Below are 27797 nucleotides of genomic sequence, written 5' to 3' on the forward strand. Positions count from 1 at the left end.
ATGTGGCTTCGGTGGTGGTTCTATTGGGGAGTTTGATTACTCTGGAAATTAAGGTGACATTGTGTGTGAAAAGGTTTGGGCTACAGATCATGTGATCGGTAGCTCCGGTGTCGATAATCCATGAGGTTTTGAAGGCATGACCGTGTGTGTGTGTGGAGTTAGAGGATGAAATACCAGATACAGGGGAGGAGCTAGCTTGCACATTATTTGCGGCAGGAGTGGTGGCGTCATTTTGAGATGAATTTAGCAAGGCAATGAGTTGAGTGTTCTGCTCTTGAGTAATAAGTGAACCATGAGAGACTTCTTCCTACGCAAGAGATGATTGGTTAGCAAATGATTTAATTTTAGTGTTTTGCTTGTGACGGATGGAAATCCATTGAGTTTGTAACATTTTTCTTTTGTGTGGCCAGGTATGCGACAGTGGGAGCACACGGGGAGATGAGGGTTAGCTTTGAAGCAGCGCTCCAAGGAGTGACCAGGTATGTTGCAATGGGAGCAAAATAACCGATCCTTGCGAGTGTTCATCTAGGGGCGAGTATCGAGTCCCCGTGTGACCATCGCAAGAGGTGGAGACACTGAGTGGAGTTGCCGACGTCGTTCCTCTTGTTGAACCAGAGAGAGAACGCGATTAAGAGCTGGAAGTGTATCATGAAGGAGTATTTGGGCATGAACAAAGTCATATGAATCGTCGAGCCCCATAAGAAACTGCATTACCTTGCTGCGGTGGGTGTATTCTAGTAATATTTTGACAGAACCACAAGTACATACTGGCATGGGCTCATAGATTTCGAGCTCATCCCAGAAGCATTTGAGTTTATTGTAGTATTGGCTTACTGAATCAGTGTCTTAAGTGAGGGAGGAAATGGATTTTGTAAGTTGAAAAATACGAGGAGTATTTTGGATGGAAAATCTTTCCCGAAGGTCATTCCAAACACTGGCAGCAGTGTCTGCATGTGCGATGCTCGATCTATATTCTGAACCAACGGAGTGTTGGATCCAAGCTATGATCATATCATTGCAGCGTTCCCATGGAGCAAAAAGAGGGTTGGAAGTGTTTGTTGGTTTGAGGATTTTACCATCAATAAATCTAAGTTTGTTTTTATATTAAGGGCTCGACGCATTGTTCTCGCCCAAGTTACATAATTTTCTGTGGTTAACAGATCTGGAACCAGTGGAGAATATGCCCCTTCTCCAGGTTGAATGAAAAGGGGGCTAGCGGGATGGTGGGGGTTGGTTGCAGGATTGGACTGCATATTTGATTCTGTATTTTGAGTCATTTCTCTAATACCATATTAACAATGGCACAGATGCAGAGCCTAAAGGAAGACACAGTAAAGCGATAGACGCATAAGGTAGAAGACGACGTAAAAGCCATTACTGGAAGGAGAATATTATTGCTCAATTCTTACACCACTACGTACGAGTACCTTCTGCTATTTATAGATACAAAGGAATGAGTAAAACAATAATAAGACAAAAATATTTACAGCTCACTATAACGGATTTATATTCCTCTGCTTGCGCACGATGCTTGCATCTGGTGGATCATTTTTCTTGCAGATATCATTTTCCTGTAATCTTAATAATATAAGTTTTATATAATATATATTGAGTATTTAATATTTCTTAAATAATTAATTATTAAGTAGTTATAAATATAATTATAACATCCACTTCATGATATGTCTATCTGATCTATTCTATTTTTAAGTTCTAAAGTTCATAAAAAAACGTTTTAATTTAGAAAAATTGAATCCATCAGAAAGGAAAAAAAAAAAAAAAGGAAGAAGAAAAAAAAGGGAGCTTTTGGGGCTCATATATATAAGGGTGTAAATTTAAACTGGAAAATAAAAAAACCGGTCCGAATCAGACCGAATCGGACCGGTTTTGAACCTGTCCGGTCAGGGACCGGTTCTTGTAATGTAAAAACTAGCCAGAACCGGTCCATTTGTTTGATCATATTCTATTAATATAATTATATATAAGATAATATTATTATAAAATAAAAGTTTAATCTTAAAATTGAAAATTTAATTGATCATATATTATATAGCTATACTAATATATAGTTTATAACTAATACTAATATATAAATATACTAATAGTCTAATATTGATACTATTATATAGTCTAATATATTAGACCATAGTATATTAAATGTATTACAAATATATATATATATATCAATGATTCAATATATAATCCTGTCCAAAAGAATTATAGTACTATTAAAAAAGAAATTTTAACTATTGTATTATATATTTTCAAATTTCAAGATAATTTGTTGAATCAAAACTTTTTACTTAGAATATATTGTAAATCAGCCAAGGAAGTTTTGATTAAAGATGTGAAAAACTTGACTTCTAAGCAAATATTTGTTAAATGGCAAGCTATATTAAGTATTTTTTATTTTGATATTGAACATATTAAAGGAGAAAATAATTCTCTTCCTGATTTTCTATCCCGAGAATTCTTACAGGAAAAATCATGTCAACCTCAAATTATGACCCTCAGATTATGTGATTCCAGAAGATTACTACTTTCTCAAATTAGTCAGCATGATATATTGAAGTTGTCAGGAATATTATCTCACCAGAAGGGCAAGGTGAAGGATATGGAGGAGATGGTGGCCGCGGCCTTTTAATTGGCCAGTAAACCCTGTGACAATAATATGTGCTACCTGGTGATCAGTTTTTCTATTACTTTTATGAAAATCAATAATTGGAGATGCAGGTAGAGAAAGTTGAGTTTGACGAGAACAAGAAATTCCAAAGAGAATAATTGAGTTGGTGTCTACTAATATGAATTCATAAAAATGCTGGATTTTCTTAATATTTTGCGGAACATAATGTCAATCTAGTAAAAAAAATGCATCAAGTAATTTTTGGGAGTCAGACAGGTGTTGAATTTCAATAATTTAATATAGACTATAGTTATACTAAATCACTATCACTAATACTAATATAACTATACTAATAGTCTAATATTAATATTATTATATAGTCTAATATATTAGACTATAGTATATTAAATATATTACAAATATATATATATATATCAATGATTCAATATATAATCATACCCAAAAGAATTATATTACTATTAAAAAAGAAATTTTAACTATTGTATTAAGTATTTCTAAATTTTAAGATGATTTGTTGAATCAAAAGTTTTTACTTAGAATAGATTGTAAATCAACCAAGGAAGTTTTGATTAAAGATGTGAAAAACCTGACTGCTAAGCAAATATTTGTTAGATGACAAGCTATATTAAGTATTTTTTATTTTGATATTGAACATATTAAAGAAGAATCTAATTATCTTCCTGATTTTCTATCCCGAGAATTCTTATAGGGAAAATCATGTCAACATCAAATTATGACCCTCAGATTATGTGATTCCAGAATATTACTACTTTATCAAATTAGTCAACATGACAGATTGAAGTTGTCAGGAATATTATCTCCCCAGAAGGGCAAGGTGAAGGATAGGGAGGAGATGGTGGCCACAGCCTTTTAATTGGCCAGTAAACCCTGTGACAATAATATGTGCTACTTGGTGATCAGTTTTTCTATTACTTTTATGAAAAACAATAATTGGAGATACAGGTAGAGAATGTTGAGTTTGAAGAGAATAAAGAATTTCAAAGAGAATAATTGAGTCGGTGTCTACTAATATGAATTCATAAAAATGCTAAGTTTTCTTAATATTTTGCGGAATATAATGACAGTCTGGTAAAAGAAAGACATTAAGTAATTTTTAGGAGTCAGATAGGTGTTGAATTTCAATAGTTTAATATAGACTATAGTTATACTAAATCACTATCACCAATACTAATATATAACTATACTAATAGTCTAATATTAATACTATTATATAGTCTAATATATTAGACTATAGTATATTAAATGTATTACAAATATATATATATATATCAATGATTCAATATATATATATATATATATTATATAGTCTATATATATATATATATTACAAATATAATATAGACTATAATTATACTTATAATTAATATAGTTATACTAAATCACTAAAAGTTTATAACTAATACTAATATATAGTTTATAGCTAATACTAATATATAACTATACTAATAGTCTAATATTAATAGTTAATACTATTATATAGTCTAATATATTAGACTATAGTATATTAAATCAATTTTCCAAACCATCAAAAAAAGTTTTAATTACCATTTAAAAAAAAAAATACATTGAAAATATTAACTCAATAGGAAACGATGCCGTTTCCCCTATAACTAAACCCTAATTCCTAAAGTCTTATTCTCCCTCCCATCTCGTTCTGCGTCATTCTCTCTCTCCATCTGCGTCTCTGCGTCTCTACCTCGCGGCCTCGCCCCTTCTCACTCTCTCGTCTCTCGTCCCTCAACTCTCAACTCTCTCGTCTCTCACTCACTCTTCTCTTAACTCTCCCGTCCGCTCATTCTCTTGTCTGCATCTCTGCCTCGTAGCCTTGCCCCTTCTCACTCTCGAGTCTCTCGTCTCTCAACTCTCTCGTCTCTCACTCTCTCTTCTCTCAAGTCTCAACTCTCTCAGCCTCACTTTGTCTCTTTGCCGAGTCTGCCCAGTGCCCCCTCAAAGGTTTTTTTTTTTTTTTGAAATTACATACTAGGCTTTTTGTGATTGAGTTTTGTGATATTAGGATTTTTGTGATTGGGTTTTGTGATATTAGGATTTATGAATCCAAAATTTAGGATTTTTTGTGATTGTGTTTATTATTCTGTTTGTGATATTAGGGTTTTGTGATTGGGATTGTGAAATTACTTTAAAATTATGATAGACGCTATTTGTGATATTAGGGTTTTTTGAATCCAAAATTTACTTTGATTGGGTTTTGTGATTGGGTTTGTGAAATTGTATTTTGTGATTCGGTTTGTGAAATTAAATTGATAGGGTTTTGTAATTTTTGTACTTGAATAACATCTGCCATGTTTAATGTTTATCAATTGGGGTTGAGGATTTGAATAAACTGTGAAGGCTCAACAATTAAACTAGTTTTTTTTTTTTTTTTTTTTCTTATAAACAGATTTTTAATAATAAACTATCTAAATTTTATTTAAAAAAATGAGAAAATCGGACTGGACCGGACTGGAAACCGGTAAAACCGGAAGTACCGGTTTAAGAGGATAACCGGTGTATAATTGGTTTTGAAAAATATAAAATCAGTACATACCGGTTCAGTCCTAGATTTTGTCCAAAACCAGACCGGTTACACCCCTACATATATACTATTTGGAGAGTAAACACAAGTAGGCCGGTTAAGAAGGCCCATTTGGATTGAGAGATTAGATAATTTGTGAATGGTAGTGAGATCAGTTGAGACGTTATCTCAACCCATCTCTCAATCCAAACCATTTCATAATTCTACTATTTAGAGAGTAAACACGAGTAGGCCGGTTAAAACGATGAGTTAAATGTTGTGGATGTGTACTTCTCTTCTAAAATATCACCTTAGTAATTCAGGCCGAAGAAGATTGCAATTTATAATTAGCTGTCAATATAAATTTGAAACCGATTAATTATGCTGAATGATTGTTAACTCCTGTTGTTTGCGCTTTTGTGGATGCATGTGATGTTATTCATGAATTCAGGGTAAACCTTGGATTGAGACCCCTTATAATTCATGTCCAAATTCTAAGGACTATATTAAAGAGATCAGAGACAAACGCAAGAGTACGGGCCCTATGATATAATTAATTGAACTTACAAAAGTATTGACAAATGTTATAGCTAGCTATGGTCTATATATGCATGTTTATCATCCTTTCGTGAACTCCAAGGTTATTAGAATTCGAGTGGAATTAATGATAGGGTATCTCAATCCATATAGCTTAATAAAGAGTCCCAATCAATGTCTTATGTATGCTCTTTCTCTATGTACTCTTTAATCATACCAAAGCTTGTACCGTACTAGAGCTAGTTGGTTCCTAATAACTTTTAAAGTCTCGTTTATTTTTACTGATGAGATGAGTTGAGATTAAAATTAAAAGTTGAATAAAATATTGTTAGAATATATATTTTTAATATTATTTTTATTTTAAAATTTGAAAAAGTTAAATTATTTATTTTATTTTGTGTGAGAATTTAGAAAAGTTATAATGATTAGATGATATAAGATGAAATGAATTGAAAAGAATTGTGAAAATAAATGAGAAATTGCTCAATTGAGATAAACCCGATTACAAACATTCGATATCTATTGTTAGATAGAGTGATCTTAAATCTCTATTCTATATTTTATAATTCATAGTCGCAACGGCTGATATAACATATTTAAATGAGAAATCACTTAAAAGATATTATATATTAACCGAGATATTATATATTAACCGATGTGATCGAAAAAAATTGAGTTCAAGACGAAGAATAAAATTTCATGTAAAATTTCAAATAATTAGTAAGTGTTATAAATTTATAGAATGTATTTGATGGATGACCATTAGAATTCTTTATGTTCATGTATCTCCATTTTTCATGTTCATGTATCCCTTTGATTCATATATTGTCATTATCTAAGTTCATGTATTCATTTAATATCATGTATCTTCCATGCCTGTAAAATGATGTCTTGAGGAGCATTTATAGTAGACTTACAAGAAGGAAGTTGAGAGAAATAATATTTAGTTCCTGAAGAACTAGTTCTATATATTGTGTTCTTTCAATTCTATTGCCACTTTTCTTTAGTTTTACAACGGTAAGAATTCAATTAGCATTGTTCACTATTCAGTGAACTGCACTGCACTGTGCACTGCTGGAGGGCTTTGGGCTCCTTATTCTAATGAGGCATAGTAAACGTCGAACTAGAGTTGGACCCATTTACATATATCTCCGCCTGTTTTGATGCATTCAGCCCCAACTAATCCAGCCTTAGCTAGCCCATGAGTGGTCTGCACAAGATGAGCAAAGGTTGTAGTGATGTCTACGTGTTGAATTGGCAGCCATACATAGCTGCTTACTGCTGACGATGAGCGCTCTCATCTTTTACAGAATTTTCCTCGTGAAATTAGTAACCCCAAGAAATAAAGAAAAAAAACAGAGACAATCATCAGGATAAGACACTTGTGGAGAACTCGTGCTACAAACACTTCCATTCATTTCTCATTCGCATCCAACGCCTCATGTTCGCTTGACCAGAGCCACAAATGGATGTAATTTACGTATAAAACATCCTCCGCCTCCCTTCCTGATCTGTCCAATTCAACTATTACAGGGGCTGCAATAATCATATCTCCGACAGAGAACAAAGAGTGTTAAGATGGCTTCTTTAACAATGGCTTTTGCTCCGGCAGTGGCAGGAAGAGTGTTTGCGGCAACGGAAGCGAAGGGTGCCGGCGGCAGCAAGGAGGAGAAAGGGCCTTTCGACTGGATTCTTGGTGGGTTACAAAAGGAGGATCAGCTGCTTGAGACTGACCCAATTCTAAAGAAGGTGGAGGAGAAGAATGGAGGCACTGGCGCAGGTGGGCGAAAGAACTCTGTGGCCGTCCCGCAGAAGAAGAAGGGTGGTTTTGGAGGGCTCTTTGCTAAGAACGAATAAGAATCTTTTGGGATATTTTTCTGGCATTTCTATCACGTACGCCATGTTCATGTCAGTTCTTGCTTTCAATCTTTGGTGATTATGGAATGCTTAAATTGTGTCTATTTCTTTGTATTCTGAATATCTAAAGATCGTCATTAATTCACTTTGCGACAGATGCCCAGATCATGCATGGTAATTAATCTGTGACAACTTAGGCTGATTTTGTCTTCTTTTTTTCGCCATACTTACGACTAATTCCTAGAATCAAGATTTTATTTTTTGGGCAAGTTTCCAAGCGCGAAAAATCACACTTGTTTCAAAAGTTTAGCCGTTTAGAATTTGGTCAGTCTAAATCTAATGTTACTACAACTTTTTTCAACTTAACACTTCTTTATATACTGAACTTATCATCTTTTTCAACTTTCTATAAATACATTTAGACGCATCTTACTATCCAAATATATTTTAGGTGGACCTCACAAAACTCATTTTACTATCTCAACTCACTATTATTCATAAAGAACTCATCTCATCTCAACTTAACTTAACATCCAAACGAAACTTACATGGATGGAAAGAAGTAAATTTAATAATTGATATTTATCTTAATATTTTTAGTCATGTGGATCAGATGTCTCCTCAATAAATAGATAATAACGTGAAATATATAATTAAATATTATAAGTGTAAAGTCCAAATTTGAACTTAACCTAAATTTGGTATTATGTGTAATTTATCTCCAAAAATTTAAATTAATAAGAAGAGGTAGATTTAATGATTGATATTTGTCATAATCAAAATGGGTAAGATCGCCAAAGTGCTAAAGCCTACAGTAGACCAGTATATAATTCACTCGTAAACTCCAACATGCCTCCCGTCAAAACAGAAACACAGCACTATAGGCAAGATCAAAATTGGACAACAGTAGGTAAATTGGGAAAAACATGGTAGGCACCATATAACTTGTATTACAATATTTGTATAATTTTTCACCGTTTTGTGTTAGAAAAACTACCTTGAGCATCAGACTTTCGAAAATTGCATGCTTAATCACAGGCCAGAAGTCCAAAAACCTTGCACCGGAAATATGAGATGGCTGGCTCACCCCCATAATATGACCCTGAATTTGACTGTATTGGATTATGTATCTCTATAATTTTACGTAGCTATGAACAATATTTCAATATCTTTGGAGATGCACTATTCACTTCTCAAATGTTATTTTATTAATTTTTTCTCTCTCATTCCACTCTCTTTGACTCTCTCACAACTCTTTTCGTTTCTCCCTCTTCTAAAAACACAAGAGAACCTTCACCTTTATCTTCATTTCATTATTATAATATATTATATATATTAAAAAATTTATATTTTATTATTATTATATTTGTATTATTAATGCCTAATGTATGTAATGGGTGCTAATTGCAAAATATATAAAAATAGTAATTTTAGGAAAAAAAAGATATAATAATATTCTATTATTATTTAGCTCAAATATGCATAATCCAATGTGGAATTTTTCTTGATATGCAAAATCAGTCTCCAAAAAATGTGATTTTACATATGTATATAGAGAAACTAATACTAATCTTCTTATTGCCTTCAATATTTTTTATCACAGGAAATAAAATTAGATGTACAAATCAATACAACAACGTTTGGACAAGAGCAACTTTACAACTGATTGCATATACGTGAGAGTAGACAGGATGGAACTACCCATCTTTCGAATTTCATCATTGAAATCGAATTTCTTCCTTTGATCAGAATATTAAACATGGATTCCAAACCCAACAAAAATAGAATATAATAATTGGGAAAAAAATAATGATATGAGCTAGAAGATCCATATAACAGAACTTCTTGAACAGAATATTATTGATGTTTACAGCATCAAGAGTATTTGGCTGTTACAGAATTTGACCTTGAAAAAGAGGAAGAGGAGTTGATGAACTCGATGCAGTCCTCAATGGCTTCTGTTCTCCGAGAATCAACCGGAGATACAAATGGCTTTGATCTTCCTAATGAGGAATCATTTGGGGAGTGTCTCCTCCTGATAGACACTGAATGTAGGGTTCTTACTACCTGAGCAGCAAGCTGCTTGAGAAATCTCATAGGTAATTTAGACCCCTTTGGCAGTTTGAATCTGCAATGTGTGGTAGACCCACTGTTTTCTGACGAAACTCTCTGACTATAATCTTGTTCATAAGAAGAGTAAGGGGTTGTTCTGTCCATGACAGAGAGAGAAGAGAGAGAAAGTTGCAAGCTGTAATGAGAAAACTGTAGAGAGCTGCAGGAGAAATGTGTCAAGTTGGGTGGGGGTGTAGTAGATGAAAGAGTGTGGACCAATTATATAGGAAAGAGCCAAAATGATACGCCCAAAAGGTCGATTGGGGCGGTGAGAAAAGAGGCATAAGCAGTAAGAAGAATACTGCTTGCTTTCTCTACTTTCTGATGCACACCCAGAATCTCTTTCTCTTGCACTATATTAAATAAAACATAGAAAAGAGACTGCAAGCAAACAAATAAAAAGAAAGAATGAAAATGATACATCTTTGTCAATCAAAATTATATAAACGCAATCATTTTATAAATTTTAAGCAGTTTTTCATTGAAAATTTATTACTTTGTATATTTATTTAAATTATGCTCGAGTTTAAAAAATAACAACTTTTTATTGAAGATGTAAAGGTTAAAAAATAATCATGTCGGATCATCTCTTTCGGTCAGCTAAGTTCTACAAACACGATCCATTATCAATTTAGATTCTTTAGAGTTTCCATTCCAACTATGCCTCGTATGGATGTTAAGTTAATATGAGATAAGAAGTTTGTAAATAGTAATAAAATAATATGTGAATAACAGTAAAATAGTTTGAATTAAGATGTTTTATGAAATTTTGAAAAATGAGAAAGAAAAAATTGAATAAAAAAAATTATAAAGTTAAAATATTATTAGAATATAATTTTTTAATATAATTTTTGTTTTGAAATTTGAAAAAATTAAATTGTTTTTTATGTTTTGTTTGAGTATTTAGAAAAATTGTAATGATTACGAAATTATTAGATGAAAAAGTTAAAAATTTGAAATTAAAAAGTGTTATGGTGCTTAGATACTAATGAGATGAGATGGAATAAGTTAAAACATTCTCAACATTCAAACGGAAAGACCATCCTTACACGTGTGTGCGCACGCGAGTAACTAAAAAACATGCTCTTGGATAATTAGATCTAAAGGCCACATATTCATTATTCATAGGTGGAACAATATTAGTCTTCCCGCTAGAGGCTCTTGCTAGAATTTTTATTTTTTATTTTTTTTACTTCATGATTAAGGAAGTAATTTTTCATGATGTTGTTAGTTTTTTTATTTTTTAAAAATACTTAAAATAAATGTTAAAAAAATATATGTAAAGAAAGAGCGAAAAAAAAAAAAAAAAAAAACACTAGCGGGAGTGCCAAACGGTAGCTCTAGTGTTACTCTTCATAGGTGATCGTGTCATCTTGTGGTTCTCATGCAGGAAACGACCCACATATTTAATTCTCTTTCTAAATTGAAACAAAACCATGGCCAAGGCCAACCTTCTTTCTCTTCAACTTTAATGCACGACCATATGTTATCTTCAACAATCATCACCACCATCACCAGCACTAGTACACGAGAACTCACTAGTATTTATCATCCATATATTAATAAGTTTCTTATAATAGTTATATAGTGACAACAACATCAAGATGTTTCCATCATATCAAGGAACAAAAGAAAGGCTCCTACTACTATTATATGGTTGTGAACAATGAAATCCCCAAAATAGGTCCTAGTTTGTACAAGTAGAAGATGTGGGTCTAATCAAATTTTTAACTAAATTAGGAAAAAATAAATGTTTATGTGCCCAACAGCAACAGAGGAAGAAAAGAAAAGAGAAAACAACAAAAAAAAATGGGGCAAAAGTTGTACCCAGAAATAGATAAAGAGGTGCAAGGGATCTCTTTTAGAGAAAAGAAGAAGCAACCAAGCAGCATCAAATCATGCCTCTTGCTTTCCGAGTGATTTTGATTCTTGGATAGAATTAGATACAAGGAGAAAGAAGTGGACGGGGAAGTGGGGGTTCTAGCTAGGGCCTAAATCTATTTGCTTTCTTAAACTCTAATCATGTTTCTTATCAATTCTTAAATTCTAATCATTAATAAGCTGTTCGGTAATCTGTTGGTAATAGTATAAACATCTATAACAAAACTTTACAGCTTGTTATAGCTTAGAAAGAGTCCCAAACAAACGAACAGATGATGTTTTTTGAGCAATCTATCACAAACTGACATAATTTATGGGTGTTGGCAAGAAATCTGGGCTTCAACCCGTGGGAGTATTACGTAGCCAAGGGACCTGGCAAGGTCTGATGGGCTTCAACCAAGGGATGTATGTGTTGGAAACGTTTCTGTTGCCGGTGGTGGAAGAGGGCAAAATAGTGGTTCGCGACGCTGTAAAGGTAGTGGTGAGTGAGTGTAGTGGTTTTTAATCCGTTCGTGTCTTTAGCTCCTTTGGTTAGTGAAGTGCATTTGTTGGACTCAATTCCTCTGTTATTAAAGCCTCTTGATCCATTTGATTTTCTGCATCCTGAGATGAACAATAGCTCTGTTTCGGTGTTTTCTGGAGATTTACAGCAGGAATTTTCTTCTGGAGGGGATGTGGTTGAGCCCAATTTACAGTTGAAATTATATGAGGGGGAAAGCTTTAATGAGGATGTGGGTAGCCCGACTCCTATATGTACTCTCCCGTCTCATGCTTAACCAAAAATGCCTCAGATTGGGTTTTAAAAAAGGTTGAAGATTTACAGGCATATGTGGGGATATCTTGTGAAGGGTTTGAAGAGCAGTTTCAGGCTCTTCTTATTGCTATTGAAGCAGGAAGATCCACGGCTTTGAAGTCTGCAGCAAAAAAGGACAGGGAGTTGAAACATTTAAAATGCTCCATTAATTACGATAATGAGGGAAGTGTGGGGAGGGACATGTTGAAAGGGAGGAGATCTTGGTCATCAAATGAATCCTAAAATCCTCTCTTATAATGTAAAGGGGATTAATGATGTCAACAAGTGTCTTTGTATTAGATCCCTCATTCGTAGTTGGAAAATTGATATTGTTTGTTTTCAAAAAACTAAGTTGAGTTTTATTGATAGAAGCATCATTCGTAGTTTGTGGGGATGTTGGTCGGATAAATGATTTTCTTGAAGGGGGAAAAAAAAAAAAAAAAGTAGTTTGTGGGGATGTTCTTTTGTAGGTTGGAGTTATTTTACTTCGTTGGATGTTTCAGGAGGTATGTTGTTGATGTGGGATAAGAGTGTAGTGGAGTTAGTAGAGGAATGCATTGGGAATTATTTTGTGGCTAGTTCTTTCAAAAATATTGAAGATGGATGGCGATGGGCTTTTGCGGGTGTGTATGGGCCTAATGTGGATAGGAGCAGAAGTTTTTTGTGGGAGGAGTTGGCGGATTTGTATTACTTGTGGGATATGCCTTGGTGTTTGTGTGGAGATTTTAATATTGTTCAATTTCCTAATGAGAGGGCGGGTGCATCTACTTTATTTGTGGCTATGGAAGAGTTTTCGAAATTGATTTTTTATATGAATCTTGTGGATCTTCCATTGGTAGGGGGTTTATACATGGTCTAACAGTAGAGGGTGGTCAAGGTTGGATAGATTTCTAGTCTCTCCTTCTTGAGAGACTCATTATCCAAATTTATGTCAGAAGAGGTTGCCCCGTGTTTGTTCTAATCATTTTCCCATTTTGCTTGATTGTGGTGGCTTAGTTAGGGGTAAGAGTTATTTCAAATTTGCAAATATATGGCTCGCAACTGATGGATTTTTGGAGAAGGTTAGGAATTGGTGGGCCTCTAATTCCTTTTTTGGAACTCCTAGTTTTATTTTGGCAGGTAAACTCAAAGTTCTGAAGTTTGATTTAAAGAAGTGGAATAGTGAAGTCTTTAGGCATACTGAAGTGCAGAAAAATCTACTTTGGGATGAGTTGCATGCTTTGGAGGATGGGGAGGAACAATTTTGCTAGGTACAAACATGATGTGCAAGCAGGAGGTAATCGTGCTGTACGTGAGAGTTTATGTTGAATTAAAAAAATAAAAAGGACAAAAGCAGAGCTCTTTCTTTCTTTTCTTCTGTTTCTTCTTTTCTCGTACGTCTTTCTCCATTTTCCTTGTTTGTTTTCTAGGATATAGCTTTCTTCAATTACTTTGTCTAAGCTAGTTCTATGTTTTTTGTCCAGGATTTCTACTGGGTGATTTACATTCATGGTAAATCACTTTTTTTTACTTCCTTCTGTTTAATAATTTCTTGATTGGGTGATTTTATACTTTACTGTTTCTTGAATGCGGTGGGGGAAGATGATGGCCCATGGCCATTTGCATCATTTGGGAGGTTTTTATTCAAAGAAAAAAAGCTAAAGGTGAATTAAATGTGTTTATTAAATTTTCAAGCATTCTAGACTTCTAGTCCTGTGGAATTTGTCGGACAACTTACAATGGGAAAAGAATTGAGAGATTGAAGATCCTTTAGATAACCAATGGAAGATCTTTTCAGTTTTAAAGTTCTGAGTTTGTTTGTACAAACGAACAAAAAGCATCTCTTAGATGGAAATACCCCTAAATCAAATAGGCTTGGAGTATTTTATATTAACAGGAGTTTCAAATACCAACAAAAGTAATACCACCACCACCACCTGCGAAAGATCCATTGAGCAAAAAAGAGGAGCAAGCGCCAAGCAATGATCTTCCACACCAACCTCACGACCATCTTTCTCTTTCTCACTTATCTCATCATCTCATCCAACCACTTAATCTCCATAGCTCTTGATTCTGAAGTTGGTATCTTCTCTCTCTCTCTTGCTGGTTTTCTTTTTTTTTTTTCTTTTTTTTTTTTTTTTTTTTTTTTGAGTTTTAAGTCTGAGCAAATCATACCATTGCTGGGTGGTTGAAATAAGGTTGTGCTGGTGACTAGGGGGAGGCTTGAGCTTGTCACTAGTTGTGGTTTGTGGACAACAGTGGATCTGTGAAATGTGTCTCCCTCAAGGTCGGGTTCCATAGTTGCATGAAGTACTTATTGCTAGCACAAAATACAGAAAACTCCAGAGAGGGAAAGTGGGAGTGCATTTAGTGAGAGTGGATGAGAGAACGAACAGGCCATCTGTTGAGGAAAAAGAAGGGGAGAGAAAGAGGGAGTAAGCAAAGAAGAAAGTGGGACCCAACTGTCAGATGATTGCATCCCGACTGCACGCATCGACTACATATAGAGTTTTTCGGGGAGGAAAATGAGGAGTCATTGTTAAGGAAGAATGAGGTGATGATTGAAATTGAGAAGGTTTTGTTGATGGAAGAAATTTCTTGAAGGCAAAAATCAAGGGTGCTTTGGTTGAAAGAGAGGGATAGTTGCACTAAGTTTTTTCACAAGATGGCTAATTCACATAGGCGCAATAATGCTATTGAGGTCCTTCATTTCAGTACCAATGTGCTTCACTCCCCTGGTGAGATTCAAGATTGCATTGTGAAGTATTATGAAGATCTTCTAACTAAGATAGAGGAGTGGTGTCCTATGTTGGATGGTCTGAATTTTGACCAGCTGGATTTATGTGCAGCCATCTGGTTGGAAAGGCCTTTTGAAGAAAATGAGGTGTATAAGGTGGTGAGTGGAATATGTAAAGATAAACCTTCAGGTCCGGATGGCTTCTCTATGTCTTTTTTTCAATAGTGTTGGGATATACTAAAAGTAGAAGTTATGCGGGTATTCCAAGAATTTCATTCTTGTCAGAAGTTTGAGAAGTCCCTAAATGCTACATTTATTGCACTGATCCCTAAGATAGCTAGTGCCCATGAGTTGAAGGATTTCTGTCCTATTAGTTTGATAGGTGAGATCTATAAAGTTGTTTCAAATGTGCTAGCTAATCGTATGAGTACAGTGATAGATAAAGTCATTTCTAAACCTTAAAATGCTTTCATTAAGGGAGTCAAATTTTGGATTCGATTTTGATTGCTAATGATTGTTTGGACAACCGAATGAGGATATGTATTGCGGGGATTCTTTGCAAGCTTGACATGGAAAAGGCATACGACCACGTGTATTGGGATTTTCTTTTTTATATGCTAAGAAGACGTGGTTTTGGGGATTGGTGGTGTGGATGGGTTAGACATTGTGTTTCAAGTGCTCGGTTCTCTGTATTAGTTAATGGAAACTCTTGTGTTTTTTTCAGAGTTCGAGGGGTTTGAGACATGGGAATCCATTATCCCTTTTCTTTTTTGTTTTAGTGATAGAGGCATTGAGTCGTATGGTGGAGGCTACTGTAAGGGGGGGTTTTCTCTCTAGTTTTTCAGTGGGAAATAATAATAATGGTACTATTTCAATCTCCAATTTATTATTTGCGGATGATACTCTCATTTTTTGCGATGCTGACAGTGGACAAATTCAAACTTCAAGGGTTGTATTATTGTGCTTTGAAGCTGTCTCGAGCCTCAAGGTGAATTTGGGCAAGTCAAAATTGATACCAATGGGAGATGTGAGGAATATTAACCATTTCGCAGATTTGTTGGGCTGCAAAATTACTTCTCTTCCAATGAAATATTTTGGGCTCCCACTGTGGGCGTCGTTCAAACTAAAGATTATATGAGATGGTGTTTTAGAAAAAGGTTGAGAAAAGATTGTCAGGTTGTAAACATCTATATTTATCTGAAGGGGAAAGACTAACCCTTATTAAAAGCACCATTTCCAATCTTTTCACTTATTATATTTCCTTATTCCCACTACCAATTGGTGTGGCTAATCGGATTGAGAAGTTGTTTAGAGCATTTTTGTGGGGTGGTATGGGAGAGGCGAATAAATTCCATCTTGTGAGTTGGCATAGGATGTGCTGTCCGATTGTGAATGAAGGATTGGGGGTGCTAAACTTGAGTAATTTTAATAAGGCACTATCAAGGAAGTGGTTGTGGAGGTATCAAATGGAAGGGAGCTCATTGTGGAGAGAGGTTATTGATCAAAAGTATGGATGTGATTGGGGAGAATGGTGCTCTAAGGAGAGTAGGGGATCTTATGGTGTGTGTTTATGGAAATATATTAGAAAGGGGTGGGATAGTTTTGTAAAACATATTAAGTTTGAGGTTGGAATGGGTGCAAGAATTCGTTTTTGGTTCAATGAATGGTGTGGTGAGAAAGCTCTTCATTCTATTTTCCAGGTTGTTTTCAGCTTGGTTGGAAATCAGCAGGCTGTTGTTTCAGAGGTGTTGAGTCGTGCTAATGGGATTGTGCATTGGAATGTTACTTTCACTAGAAACGTACAGGGTTGAGAACCTAATGAGATTGCAGATTTTTTCAGTTTCTTGTATTCTCTGAATATAGGAGGAAATGAGAGAGATCAAATGTTGTGAAAACACACAGGGAGCAAAAATTTTTCAGTTAAATCTTATTATAAGGTGTTGTCTGGTCAACAACAATTCTCTTTTCCATGGAAGAGTATTTGGAAGGCATTTGTGCCGTCTAAAGTTGCTTTTTTCACTTGGACAGTCGCACTTAAGAAGTTTTTGACAATTGACAATTTGAGGAAATGTGGCAAGGTTGCTATGAAGTAGTACTTCATGTGTAAGAAAAATGGTGAATCGATTGATCATTTACTCTTACATTGTGAGGTGGTTAGGGAGTTATGGGTTGGAGTTCTTAGTAGAGCTGGGTTGAGTTTGGTTATGCCAATGAGAGTAGTGGATCTACTAGCATGTTGGAATAGGCGACATAGAAGCTCTCAGTTGGCAGCGGCGTGGAGGATGATTCTTTTGTGTACTATGTGGTGTTTATGGATAGAAATGAATGAGAGGTGCTTCAATGACAATGAGCGAACTGTTGAGGATATCTAGAAATTGTTTGTCTTCTTTGCTGCAGTGGTTTTCGGCTACAGTTCTCAAGGGAGCAAATGCTCATGAGTTTTTGTTTTCTATTCAGGTTTCTAAAATGTAATTAGGTGCTTCTTTTGTATACTTCCTGTATAAATGAGCTTCGCCTAGTGTCATTCAATAAAATTTTTTACTTAAAAACAACAAAACCAGATCGCTTTAAAAGAAAAGAAAAACTAAGAAACTAGGTCTAGTCAAGAGTACTTTGTGCTTAAACACTACTTCCAAACCATAAACGTATAACGATTCTCTGGATATCATCTTTAAGCTAAACAGATTAAAAATTACTTTTAGATGCAATATCACTCGTTCTTCTATACAGCACGAAACAGTACACAACAGGTTAGCAGACCACATAAGTTCATAACTATCCAGCAAAGCTTGAAAGAAGCGCAATCAAATTCCTTCCATCAACAGCTTTCAGATGTATCTTCACTTAACACCTCATATGTAATCAGAAGGATTGCCAAGTGTGAGATATCTTTTTCCATTCATGCTGGACGCTGTTAGGATTTTAACCCAGAAAATAATAGATTAGTCACACTGTCACAGACTCTTGCTCAATATTTCCTAGTTCTCTTGTTCCACCAAATGTTTATTTACCAGCAACTTCTGAATTTCAACCGTGTTCAGAAGTCCTTAAGGAACAAAAGAATTAACTGAAAAAACAACTACCTGCTAGACCATCCTGATAGCTCCTATAACATAACTTGCTAGCAACAAACCCCTCAAAAACTGATTTCTCCCATATTATCAAGAAGTCCAGCCTTCAAAAGATAATAAGACACGGGTATTGATTGAAACCGATGCAAAACAAATGACACTAAATTTGTTTTTAAATTGCCTCTAAGTCTCGTTTTGTACATGTACATGTTATACACACATTCAGGAGTTCTATGAGAGAATTTGATACCAAGCAAACAAAGCTCACTGTTTCTCATTCATGACAAGTAAAACCTCCCCACCATTATCAATGATATAATCTAAGAATCCCCTAACTTCTTCAGTATCTTTAAAAGTCTCAGGAGCAACAAGATCACTGTCCAAATTATACCAAACACCATTAATCTTTTTCAACGCAACCCAATGCCTACCTTTCCAAATCCCACCAAACTTTCTAACCGACACATTGAGTACAATACCCATCAGAGTTTCCTCGGATGCATCGAGATTAATCATAGACGCTCCATTCCGTCGATCATGCCAGATTACACTCTTCCCTCTCCCTTCCAAGGCTGCAATTAGGACATTTATGTCATAGTTTCCCGTAATGGTATTATGATGAGGCTTAAAGAGCGCGGATATTGGCGTCCAGGTCACCTTGTTCGGATCATCAAGAACAAGTTTCTCAGCAATTTCATTCAAGCTAGCTCGAGTAAACGCGTCCTTTTGCTGTTTCAAAACGTGATGATTTTATATGAATAACGAACCCAGTAGGAGATCAAATTAACAAATATTTTATACACTTCATCTCGAAAATAAGATCACATGCGAAGTTATGTTCGTCTTCTGAAAAACAGAGGAAAAAAAATCCCATTTAAACTAAAACCCTGGCCTCTCCTGAACCAGAATGGTTGTTCAGGTATGTCGAAAAAAGAATGGTTGTTCTGGGCGTTGTAGAGTGGAGAAGAGCGAGTTACATTAACATGGGTGCCAAACAAGAGAAATTAGAACATGAATGCTTTTTTTTTTTTTTTAAATCGGTAAACAAAATTTTATTGATCTAAGAATAGGCAAAAGTCCAGGAATAAGGGAGAAAATAAAGGGTTTTTTTTTTTATATATAACTAGCAAAATGAAGGTTCAAGAAATTAGATGGCAAGAAATTTTCTCACCAACCGAACAAACCTTTGTAAGAAGAAATGGGTTTAGGAAAAGGTACCTGAAAGAGATTGTTGAGCGAGTGTAAAAGGCAGAACTGTAATCTTTGCCGCTCATGATAAATTTGCGTATTCTCGGAAGCCATCTTCAATTTCTCAATTCCTCCAATTCTTACAGACTGCGAGTCTTATGTGACAACAAAAGGAAGATAAATTTTAGGGTTTTCAGCTTTGCTCGCTTAGAAACCCGAATCCTAACCTCAGGCCGTAATTCCTTTAGGAAATGGATCTTTTACGATTTTCTTTTTCTCCACCGCGGCCGCGGGAGATGCTTCAGTTTGGTGCTTTTTTGCACTTCCAATTCTTTATTGTTACAGGTTTCCGAAAGATTGAACGTTGCATCGACTCGTACAAGTGTTTACATTTTTATCTTATTGGATTGGATTGATGCGATATTTTTCGATAATTCTTATACTATTTTTTTTTTTTTAAAAAATGATATTACGAGGAAATATAAAATCTATATTGTTAATATCGTGTTTTGCCGTCTGAGTAATTCCACAAGGGCCTAGTTCATCTACCTGCAACTAGAAAAAAATGAGGGTTTCGGAGTGATAGGGAACACTTTCGATGCTAAAGTCAATATGAATTTTTTGGAAGAATAATGAACTGAAATGTCAAAGTGTCTAAATCCTTCCCTGGCTGAGGGAGGGGCTATTTATATCTGGTTGGGGCAATCCTCGGGAGGGAGGTGGTGGGTGTGTCACTCCGTATTGGAGTCTGGTGTCCCTGACATTTTTCTGTTGCACAACAGGCTTGTCAGACTTGATCGTGGCCGTTACTGACACCCCGAGAGGCACGTCGTGACATGCCTAGTCTCGAGGTTCATTAAACGCGATGTGGCTCCCTGTCGTGGCGTGCCCGTTTCCATCTCATTAAATACAATGTGCCACCGGTCTGGTGCGTCCATCTCTTTGGTCTGTCCGGACGCCAAGGTTCAAGGACAGGGGCTGTCCCTGAGTGTCGGCCAATAAGGGTGTCAGACAGGCCTGCCTTCCATCCATTGGCCAGTACGTGTTGTCCGAAGGCTTCCCTTCTCAATCCCCCTGGGCTGACCTGGCCTAGCCCTTGTTCTTGGCCTTGGGACTCTTGAGGCCTTGCGGACCAGGTTGATTCCCTCTAGTCTGACCCTAGGGTTTACTCCCCTGGCCCAATCTTGGGGATTACTCCCATCGCATATGTAAAAATTAATTTTTTTTATAGATAAATCTCATTGTTTTTAAAGAAATACACCACACTATTTAGCATTATTCCTTTTAAAATAATGAATATTAATAATTTATACATAATACCGACTGAAAGGGCCGAAACACATAATACCTGAACACGGAACCATGCCAAACTAATTCCACTGTTCTTGCACAACAGATAGGATAAAAATATTTAGAGGAAAAAAAAAAGGATAAAAATAGAAAAAGAATATAGATGATCCAATTTATAAAATATAATCCAATTTACACGACCTCTTGCTTCGATTCATGTGAGAGAACTTTCTCAACGAGACGTTATCTTAAGCACACGAGAAACCCGAATGACAACACGAGATTTCCAAGTTATCATGGAATGTACAGACAGAAAGGTGATTGGGAGCAAACTTCTCCCACTAGAATGCTCATTTGGAATAAAGAAAACTTCGTGGAATCAAGGGATGAGATGAGTTGTGATTAAAGTTAAAAAATTGAATAAAATATTATTAAAATATATTTTTTAATATTATTTTTATTTTAAAATTTTAAAAAAATTAAATTATTTATTTTATTTTGTATTGAAAGTAGGAAAAATTGTAATGATTAGATTAGATGAAATGAGATGTTTTCTGAAAACAAACGAGTAAGAGAAAGTTAAACTATCAATACCATACACTTACAACTATTCTTTAACTAGTTAATAATTCATTTTAAATCAATTAATATAATTGTAACACTTCATTAAAAAATAATTTTAATTTTATTTAAATACTTTTCGATCTAAGTAAAGTAATAAATTAGTTTTAGAATAATTGTAAATTTATCATTTTTCCTATAAAAAAACTTATATTTTTTCAATCCATAGAGATTGACTCAAGTGGTAAAGACTTTAGATTTGAAAGTATACTCTCCCAGGTCTAAGATTCAAATTCCCTTGAGTGCAACATTCTTTAAGGATTATCGAACTAGAATATTTTCTTCTTGAATTACTCAAAGTGCACTTGTAAAAAATTCCTTACCGATTGCCACCCCTAGAATTAGTCAGAACGTTGTTTTTAGACGCCCGATGTAAAAAAAAAAAAAAAAAAAAAACTTATATTTTTTTCAGGTTCAATGAATAGTATCTTTTTAATGTGAAACAATAGGTATTTTAGTCCTCTCACATGATATTAATAAATAAAATAACTAAATAGATACAATCCATAGGGTGTGAAAAACTCTATAAAATGCTCTAACGCGAAATACGTTTAAATCCGCTTTTTAAGAACAAGTTTTTCTTCTTAAAATAAAATTAAAGAAAAATACATAAGAGGTTTTTCTAAATAAATAAATCGTTGCCCTCATCAATAACATTAAAATTCAAAATGAATATTCTAGTTTCGTTTTCATGATAAATTGCAAGGTTAATAAGATGGTATGTATATTTATCTTATAAGCCTATGTCAGAGACTAGACAAAGTCAATGTATATACTATATATGGCCATTTGCGGACATTTTATCATTCATTTTGTTCCTCAGACTCTTATGATGGAGCATAGAAGAAACATGGAAGCCAGTTTCAGCTACTTCCCAGCCCCACGACTTATATCAGCCTGGCAATGAGATTGAATCTGCCTCACATGGATCAGGAATCCCGAACCATGGATAGAAGCTTCCCCCCCTGTGCAAGCACAGAAAAAAAAACAGGCAAAAAGAAAATGCACGCTCCCTACGCAGGCATTATCCTGTTCAGGTTCAAAGGGACTGTCTCAGCCTGACCTGCCTGACATCCTAGCCATATTTTAGCTAGAGCTTAAGCAGATTCAGGCACCCCTGGTGCATCTCTTATGTCAATTCACCAGCAAAAGAAATTGAAGATGAAAATTAAACATGGTGCGAAAGCATTTTTATTACTGAGGAAGCACATGAAACAGACAGAATAAAAATAGACATGTCTTAAAGCAAAACAAACTAAACTTTCCAAAAGTGTTCTCATATGCCAATCACGCACCATGTCTCCAAGATTTCCAAACCGATTATCCTCGTACCTTTGATCCTGCAAATTACATGCTGTGAGAATTTACCGTTTTAACATGGGGGGAAAAAGAACCTAAAAATGCTTTGTGAGAAAATTTGCACAAAGCATCTGAGATATCATTCATCCTGATTTATCCTTGTAGTTGGCATTTAGCATTCAAAAAAGAAATGTTAATCCGATATGTCAGGTGTTGGAAGGCATACAAGCATCCAATATGTGTATCACTTCAAATAAATCACATTAAATTATATTTACCCAACACAAATGGACTGAATTTGCTTGTTCAAAACTAAACTGATACTGTGGCATCTATTGCCTTCCTTGTTTCTGGCATCGGGAAAAATAAACATTATGATCTAGATGCACCCTGCCAAAGGGGAAGTGCTTGTTATACTCAGCAGCCCCTATTACATGAGAGGGGGGCTTCATGTCCCCTTGAAGCAGATGGCATGCCCATGAGATGAAGCATTCATCAATTTTTCTGCCAGATAATAAATTTAAAAAACTTTGTCCATATGTTTTTACTGGATTTCTTCCTTGTTTTTTTGAAATCAGGAGGCTGCAAGTTTTGGATCACTATTTTCAAATTCAACTTTGTAGATCCTAATTGGGAAAAAAAAAAAAAAAAAAAAAAGCTCCGGGAAGGCATTTTATGAGGATTAAGGGGTGAAAGAAAGAGAAAATCTAAACATACTGACCTTCAACTCTCTGAGGAACTCAAGGAACTTGCTGGCAAGTAGATCTCTCCACCTATTTCACCATGTTGTTCTCCACTGACAGTTTTCTTAGCAGCCAGAAACTCAGCACTCATAGCATCCATCCCACGTTGCACAGCTTCCTCAGCACTTCCATAGCCGTGCTCCTCAGCATACTTCCTCACATCCTCTGTTATTTTCATAGAGCAGAATTTAGGTCCACACATGGAACAAAAATGGGCTACCTTGGCACCTTCTGCCGGCAGGGTTTCATCATGGAAGGACATAGCAGTCATAGGGTCCAATGACAAAGCAAATTGGTCCATCCACCGGAACTCAAATCTCGCCTTGCTTAATGCATCATCCCAGGCTTGAGCATGTGGATGACCTTTGGCTAAATCAGCTGCATGAGCAGCTATCTTATATGCTATAACTCCAGCCTTCACGTCATCTCGGTTTGGCAACCCAAGGTGTTCTTTCGGAGTTACATAACACAGAAGAGCAGTGCCCAAAGCTCCAATGTTGGCGGCACCAATTGCAGAGGTGATGTGATCATATCCAGGGGCGATGTCAGTAGTTAAAGGACCAAGAGTGTAGAAAGGTGCTTCATTACACCATTCCAGCTGTTTTTGCATGTTTTCAGGAATCTTGTGCATTGGAATATGTCCAGGCCCTTCATTCATGACCTGAAAATGCATAAATTGTTGAGTAATAATGATGGATTGCTCAAACTAAAACTTGAAAAAACAAAAAAGAGCAGCAGCTGTTCATAATCAGTGCAATGTTAAATATGTTGGTACCCTAAAGTTCCATTTCATTTTATATTTCACCGAGTAATCTGTTATGTTGAGAGCTGGAGAGGGATCACTGGAACACCACAGATCAAGGCTGTGTGGAAGATGACTCCCATTTGTATGTTTTGGTGTATTTGGTGTGAAAGAAACGAGATGCTTTTTCAGGATCATGAGCGCTCCATGGAAGAGTTTAGGAATTTTTTCTGGAAGACTTTGTTTTTGTGGGCCATTGCTTTAGATTTGAATGGCCTCAGCTTCCATGATTTCCTTGTAACTGTTTCTAGTTCTTAAATAGGTGTATTCACATGTATACTTCCAGTGTACCTGGGCTATGCCTATTTTCTCTATCAATGAAATAATTTATTACTTATCAAAAAAAAAAAAAAGTAATCTGTTATGTTGAGAGAACAAATAATTTTATTCAACTAAAAAACTAGTAACTCCATTAATTAATTCTTCCAAGGCAAATTGAACTGAGTAGGTCCAATCACAGGTGCTACACTATCCCCACCAATTAATAGCTTAATTAAATGTACTACTAGCTTATGTTCACCAAATCTTATGACAATATGACAGCCATGCACAGGTTCTCTTTTGGTGCAAAGATAAACCAGTGTAAAACTAAGAACTAATAGAATGGCAACTTTCAAAAACTAGAGATTTTCAAAATTAACATTTTCAGCAGTAGAAGTCAGATATCCAAAATGTTGTAAAATACGCACCCTATTTCTACTTAAGAAGGAGAGGACTTCAACAGTAGTAAGATCAGAAGATATATGTAAACCTCGTAAGAGTAAAAACACAGCTTAAATTTCAGTCAATTCCTCCAATTGTCACATTGATATGGCAAAGGCCTCTAACATTTTTCAAATTTTATTACCTGTACATCCTTTTCCCATGCTCTTCTGGTCAGTTCTCCCTGAGTCAAGAGCTCTGCAAACTGAGCAGTGTCATTTGCATCATAAATGGACCCAGGTCTTAGCCCATCTCCGATTGACAGGGCCACATCATATTGATTACAGATGTCAAGTATGTCATCCCAGTGCTCATATGCAAAATTCTCCTTATGGTAAGCTAAGCACCACTTTGCATGAATGGATCCTCCACGTGAGACAATACCTGTCATTCGCTTCGCTGTTAGTGGGATGTATCGTAGCAGAACCCCAGCGTGAATAGTGAAGTAATCTACACCCTGCTCAGCTTGTTCAATCAGGGTGTCTCTGAAAGCTTCCCAGGTAAGGTTTTCAGCAATTCCATTCACTTTTTCAAGCGCTTGATAGATAGGTACAGTCCCTACTGGTACCGCAGAGTTACGTAGGATCCACTCACGTGTCTCATGGATGTGGCGACCTGTAGAGAGATCCATGACAGTGTCTGCACCCCACATAGTTGCCCATTGGACCTTATAAACTTCTTCTTCGATAGAGCTAGCAACAGCAGAATTTCCAATGTTGGCATTCACTTTGACCAAAAAGTTTCTTCCAACTATCATTGGCTCCAGCTCCAAGTGCTTCTTATTGGAAGGGATGATTGCTCGCCCACGAGCAACCTCTGACCTCACAAATTCTGGGTCAAGCTTCTCTCGAGTGGCGCAGAACAACATTTCCTCAGTTATAATTCCCTGCTTAGCGTAGTACATTTGTGTGTATCTGGGAGCACCTAATTTCTCCCGCCTGTCAACCCAGTCTTTGCGCAGATTTGGCAGTCCTGTTTAAAAAATGACGTCAATCCAAAACTGGCCAAGTAATATATGAAAATGAATGCCCAAACAGTAGAAAGACACTGAAGAAAAAACCAAAAGAGCTTTTTTTTTTATAGGTAATCAAGAAGTTTTATTCATAATAATAGGCATAACCAAGTACACAGAATGTATATATGAGTAATACCTAAGTAGGATTTACAGAAAAAAAAAAATAGAACTATCACTAAAATAAACTATCTTCGAAGCAATCAGCACCAAATAAACATGTCAGAATGTCATGTAACTTTGACTCAAACAAGGGTAGATATGTGAAACTGGAACGTAATTTGCGTACCAATGCGAGGGCTGTAATTTTGAGGACCAGTTGTGTCGTAAGTGTCAAAGTTAGGCTCATCCCCAGCTAGGTGGACGCGTCGAAAGGGAACCTTGAGCACATGACCAGATTGTTCATGAATAACTTCCCTGTATGGCAGATCATGCATCAATTCATTGCAATCAAATACATCCAACTCAGTGTATTTTACGTGGGTGTCAATAGGAACACCATGAGTAGACAAGTGTTAGCAAACCAAACATATCAAAACGAAAACAATCCATCATATAAAAGTGGAAGAAGAGCAAGAGATGTACTTGTATTCTTTGGTGCTTTTTGGAAAACATTGTTCAAAGGATGGAAGTGGCAGAAAATCAGGAGAAGCAGGATCAACTGTATGCTTCCTTTGTTGGGTTTTATCTGAATTGGTTGTTGGGGGATCAAAGGTTAATGTGGCTCTAGGGCTCGAGCTAACAGACAAAGTGAATGTTTCCTTCTTAGATGAGCTTGAGACCCGCCCAACCACATCAAACCCTGGCAAGAAGGCAGTACTTGGGTACTTTGCTGAAGCAGCATGGTTTCCATTCTGGCACACAGCTGATGTTAAACTAGCATGCAGTGATGCCATCTCTATAGGCCAATCTGAACACTGTTCAAGTAATAAAAAAGTTACAATTAGTTGACAAGCAACTATACACAACAAATCCGAGTAATATTATTTACAAAGCAATGCTAGATACAAGCCCCAGGTTTGCATGCAAGTCTCTCTCTAAATACTTTTTTTTGTCCCAATTTTTTTCGAGGGGTTTGGCCTGGAGCTCACATGAAGATTAAGGCCTCATTTAGTTACACAGGTGAGATGAGATAAGATGAAAGTTAAAAGTTGAATAAAATATTGATAGAATATTATTTTTGTTTTGAGATTTGAAAAAATTGAATTGTGTTTTGTATTTCTTTTTTTTTTTTAAGTTTGGAAAAGTTGTAATGATTAGATGAGATGAGATCGTCTGTGAAAACAAATCAGGCCTAATTTTTACTGTATATATTAATAAAACTGCAAATCCAGTAAATCGATGGAAAAAAATTAACTTTTAAGACTAAAATAAAACATAAGAGGCCTGATAATTAGTAATTACTGACGTTTATGTGAACAGTGACATCATATAGAATATACGGCATCTACATTCTCGAAATACTTAATAATCGTTGAAAAATCGCTTGCAACAAAAATTGTAGTCTGAGGCACTGTTTGGTTGGAGAAGGAAAATAACAAAAACCTATACTCAGTAGAGCTGAATACAAGGTAGCGTTTTGCAATCACAGATTCACATTACCTCGTTTTTCATGGCAACCAAACAAACGAAAAGAACATTAACAACCTACATAAGCATTCATTAAAAAAACACAACAACAATAAATCGAAGTGATTGTGCCTCCGAAACGAAAATATCCATGGAAATTTTGAGTTCTCAATAGAAACTAAAGATTTACGGGAGAAGAAGATTGGAAGTAGAGAGAAACCTGATACAGACACCTGGGGGCTGCGCTTATCTTCTTAGCACTCACTCTCTCACTGAGAAGTTCTGAGCTCACAATTTCACGCGCCTAAGATTGGCATTTATAGGAAACTCGGGACACTTCCAAAAGATACCTAAAAAGCGATTGCTGAGACCTTCTTTATTTTCATCTTTATATTTGCATAATATATTTTTAAATTCATCTATATTT

At 35.6% G+C, this 27797-nt stretch overlaps 3 protein-coding genes across 5 annotated transcripts; 1 reads left to right on the forward strand and 2 right to left on the reverse strand.

Annotated features, from left to right (window-relative positions):
- Positions 1-7053: 7053 nt before the first annotated feature.
- On the forward strand, positions 7054-7716 carry LOC121239063. Its single transcript, XM_041136184.1, has one exon. It carries the CDS (start codon positions 7293-7295, stop codon positions 7569-7571), a length of 279 nt encoding a protein of 92 aa, XP_040992118.1. The 5' UTR covers positions 7054-7292; the 3' UTR covers positions 7572-7716.
- A 10533-nt stretch (positions 7717-18249) lies between these two features.
- Positions 18250-19726, reverse strand: LOC121239062 (josephin-like protein). The gene is made up of 2 exons (XM_041136183.1): positions 19363-19726; positions 18250-18873 (listed from the first exon to the last, which is right to left on the reverse strand). The coding sequence occupies exons 1-2, from the start codon at positions 19444-19446 to the stop codon at positions 18409-18411; spliced, it is 549 nt and encodes a 182-aa protein (XP_040992117.1). The 5' UTR covers positions 19447-19726; the 3' UTR covers positions 18250-18408.
- A 2144-nt stretch (positions 19727-21870) lies between these two features.
- Positions 21871-27733, reverse strand: LOC121239065 (phosphomethylpyrimidine synthase, chloroplastic). Of its 3 annotated transcripts, XM_041136188.1 has the most exons (7): positions 27591-27733; positions 26387-26718; positions 26091-26218; positions 24935-25761; positions 23264-23946; positions 22576-22583; positions 21871-22339 (listed from the first exon to the last, which is right to left on the reverse strand). In XM_041136188.1, exons 2-5 carry the CDS (start codon positions 26695-26697, stop codon positions 23266-23268), a joined length of 1947 nt encoding a protein of 648 aa, XP_040992122.1. In that variant the 5' UTR covers positions 26698-26718; positions 27591-27733; the 3' UTR covers positions 21871-22339; positions 22576-22583; positions 23264-23265. The 3 variants fall into 3 exon arrangements, with proteins under 3 accessions (XP_040992122.1, XP_040992121.1, XP_040992120.1); XM_041136187.1 differs by lacking the exon at positions 21871-22339 and having other exon boundaries at positions 22406-22583; positions 27604-27733; XM_041136186.1 differs by lacking the exon at positions 21871-22339 and having other exon boundaries at positions 22406-22583.
- Between the last annotated feature and the right edge of the window lie 64 nt (positions 27734-27797).

This window comes from Juglans microcarpa x Juglans regia, chromosome 7D (genome assembly GCF_004785595.1).
Source record: "Juglans microcarpa x Juglans regia isolate MS1-56 chromosome 7D, Jm3101_v1.0, whole genome shotgun sequence".
Taxonomy (NCBI): Eukaryota; Viridiplantae; Streptophyta; class Magnoliopsida; order Fagales; family Juglandaceae; genus Juglans; species Juglans microcarpa x Juglans regia.

What these genes read in the sequence shown, in the direction of transcription:
- LOC121239065 (XM_041136188.1), bottom strand. Translation starts at nt 26,697, where the DNA reads ATGGCATCACTGCATGCTAGTTTAACATCAGCTGTGTGCCAGAATGGA. An exon ending in AAAAGCACCAAAGAATACAA is followed by an intron (nt 26,219 to 26,386) that starts GTACATCTCTTG and finishes TCTGCCATACAG; the next exon opens with GGAAGTTATTCATGAACAAT. An exon ending in CATGGGAAAAGGATGTACAG is followed by an intron (nt 23,947 to 24,934) that starts GTAATAAAATTT and finishes ATGCATTTTCAG; the next exon opens with GTCATGAATGAAGGGCCTGG.
- LOC121239063 (XM_041136184.1), top strand. Translation starts at nt 7,293, where the DNA reads ATGGCTTCTTTAACAATGGCTTTTGCTCCGGCAGTGGCAGGAAGAGTG.
- LOC121239062 (XM_041136183.1), bottom strand. Translation starts at nt 19,446, where the DNA reads ATGGCTTCCGAGAATACGCAAATTTATCATGAGCGGCAAAGATTACAG. An exon ending in CGCTCAACAATCTCTTTCAG is followed by an intron (nt 18,874 to 19,362) that starts GTACCTTTTCCT and finishes GTTTTGAAACAG; the next exon opens with CAAAAGGACGCGTTTACTCG.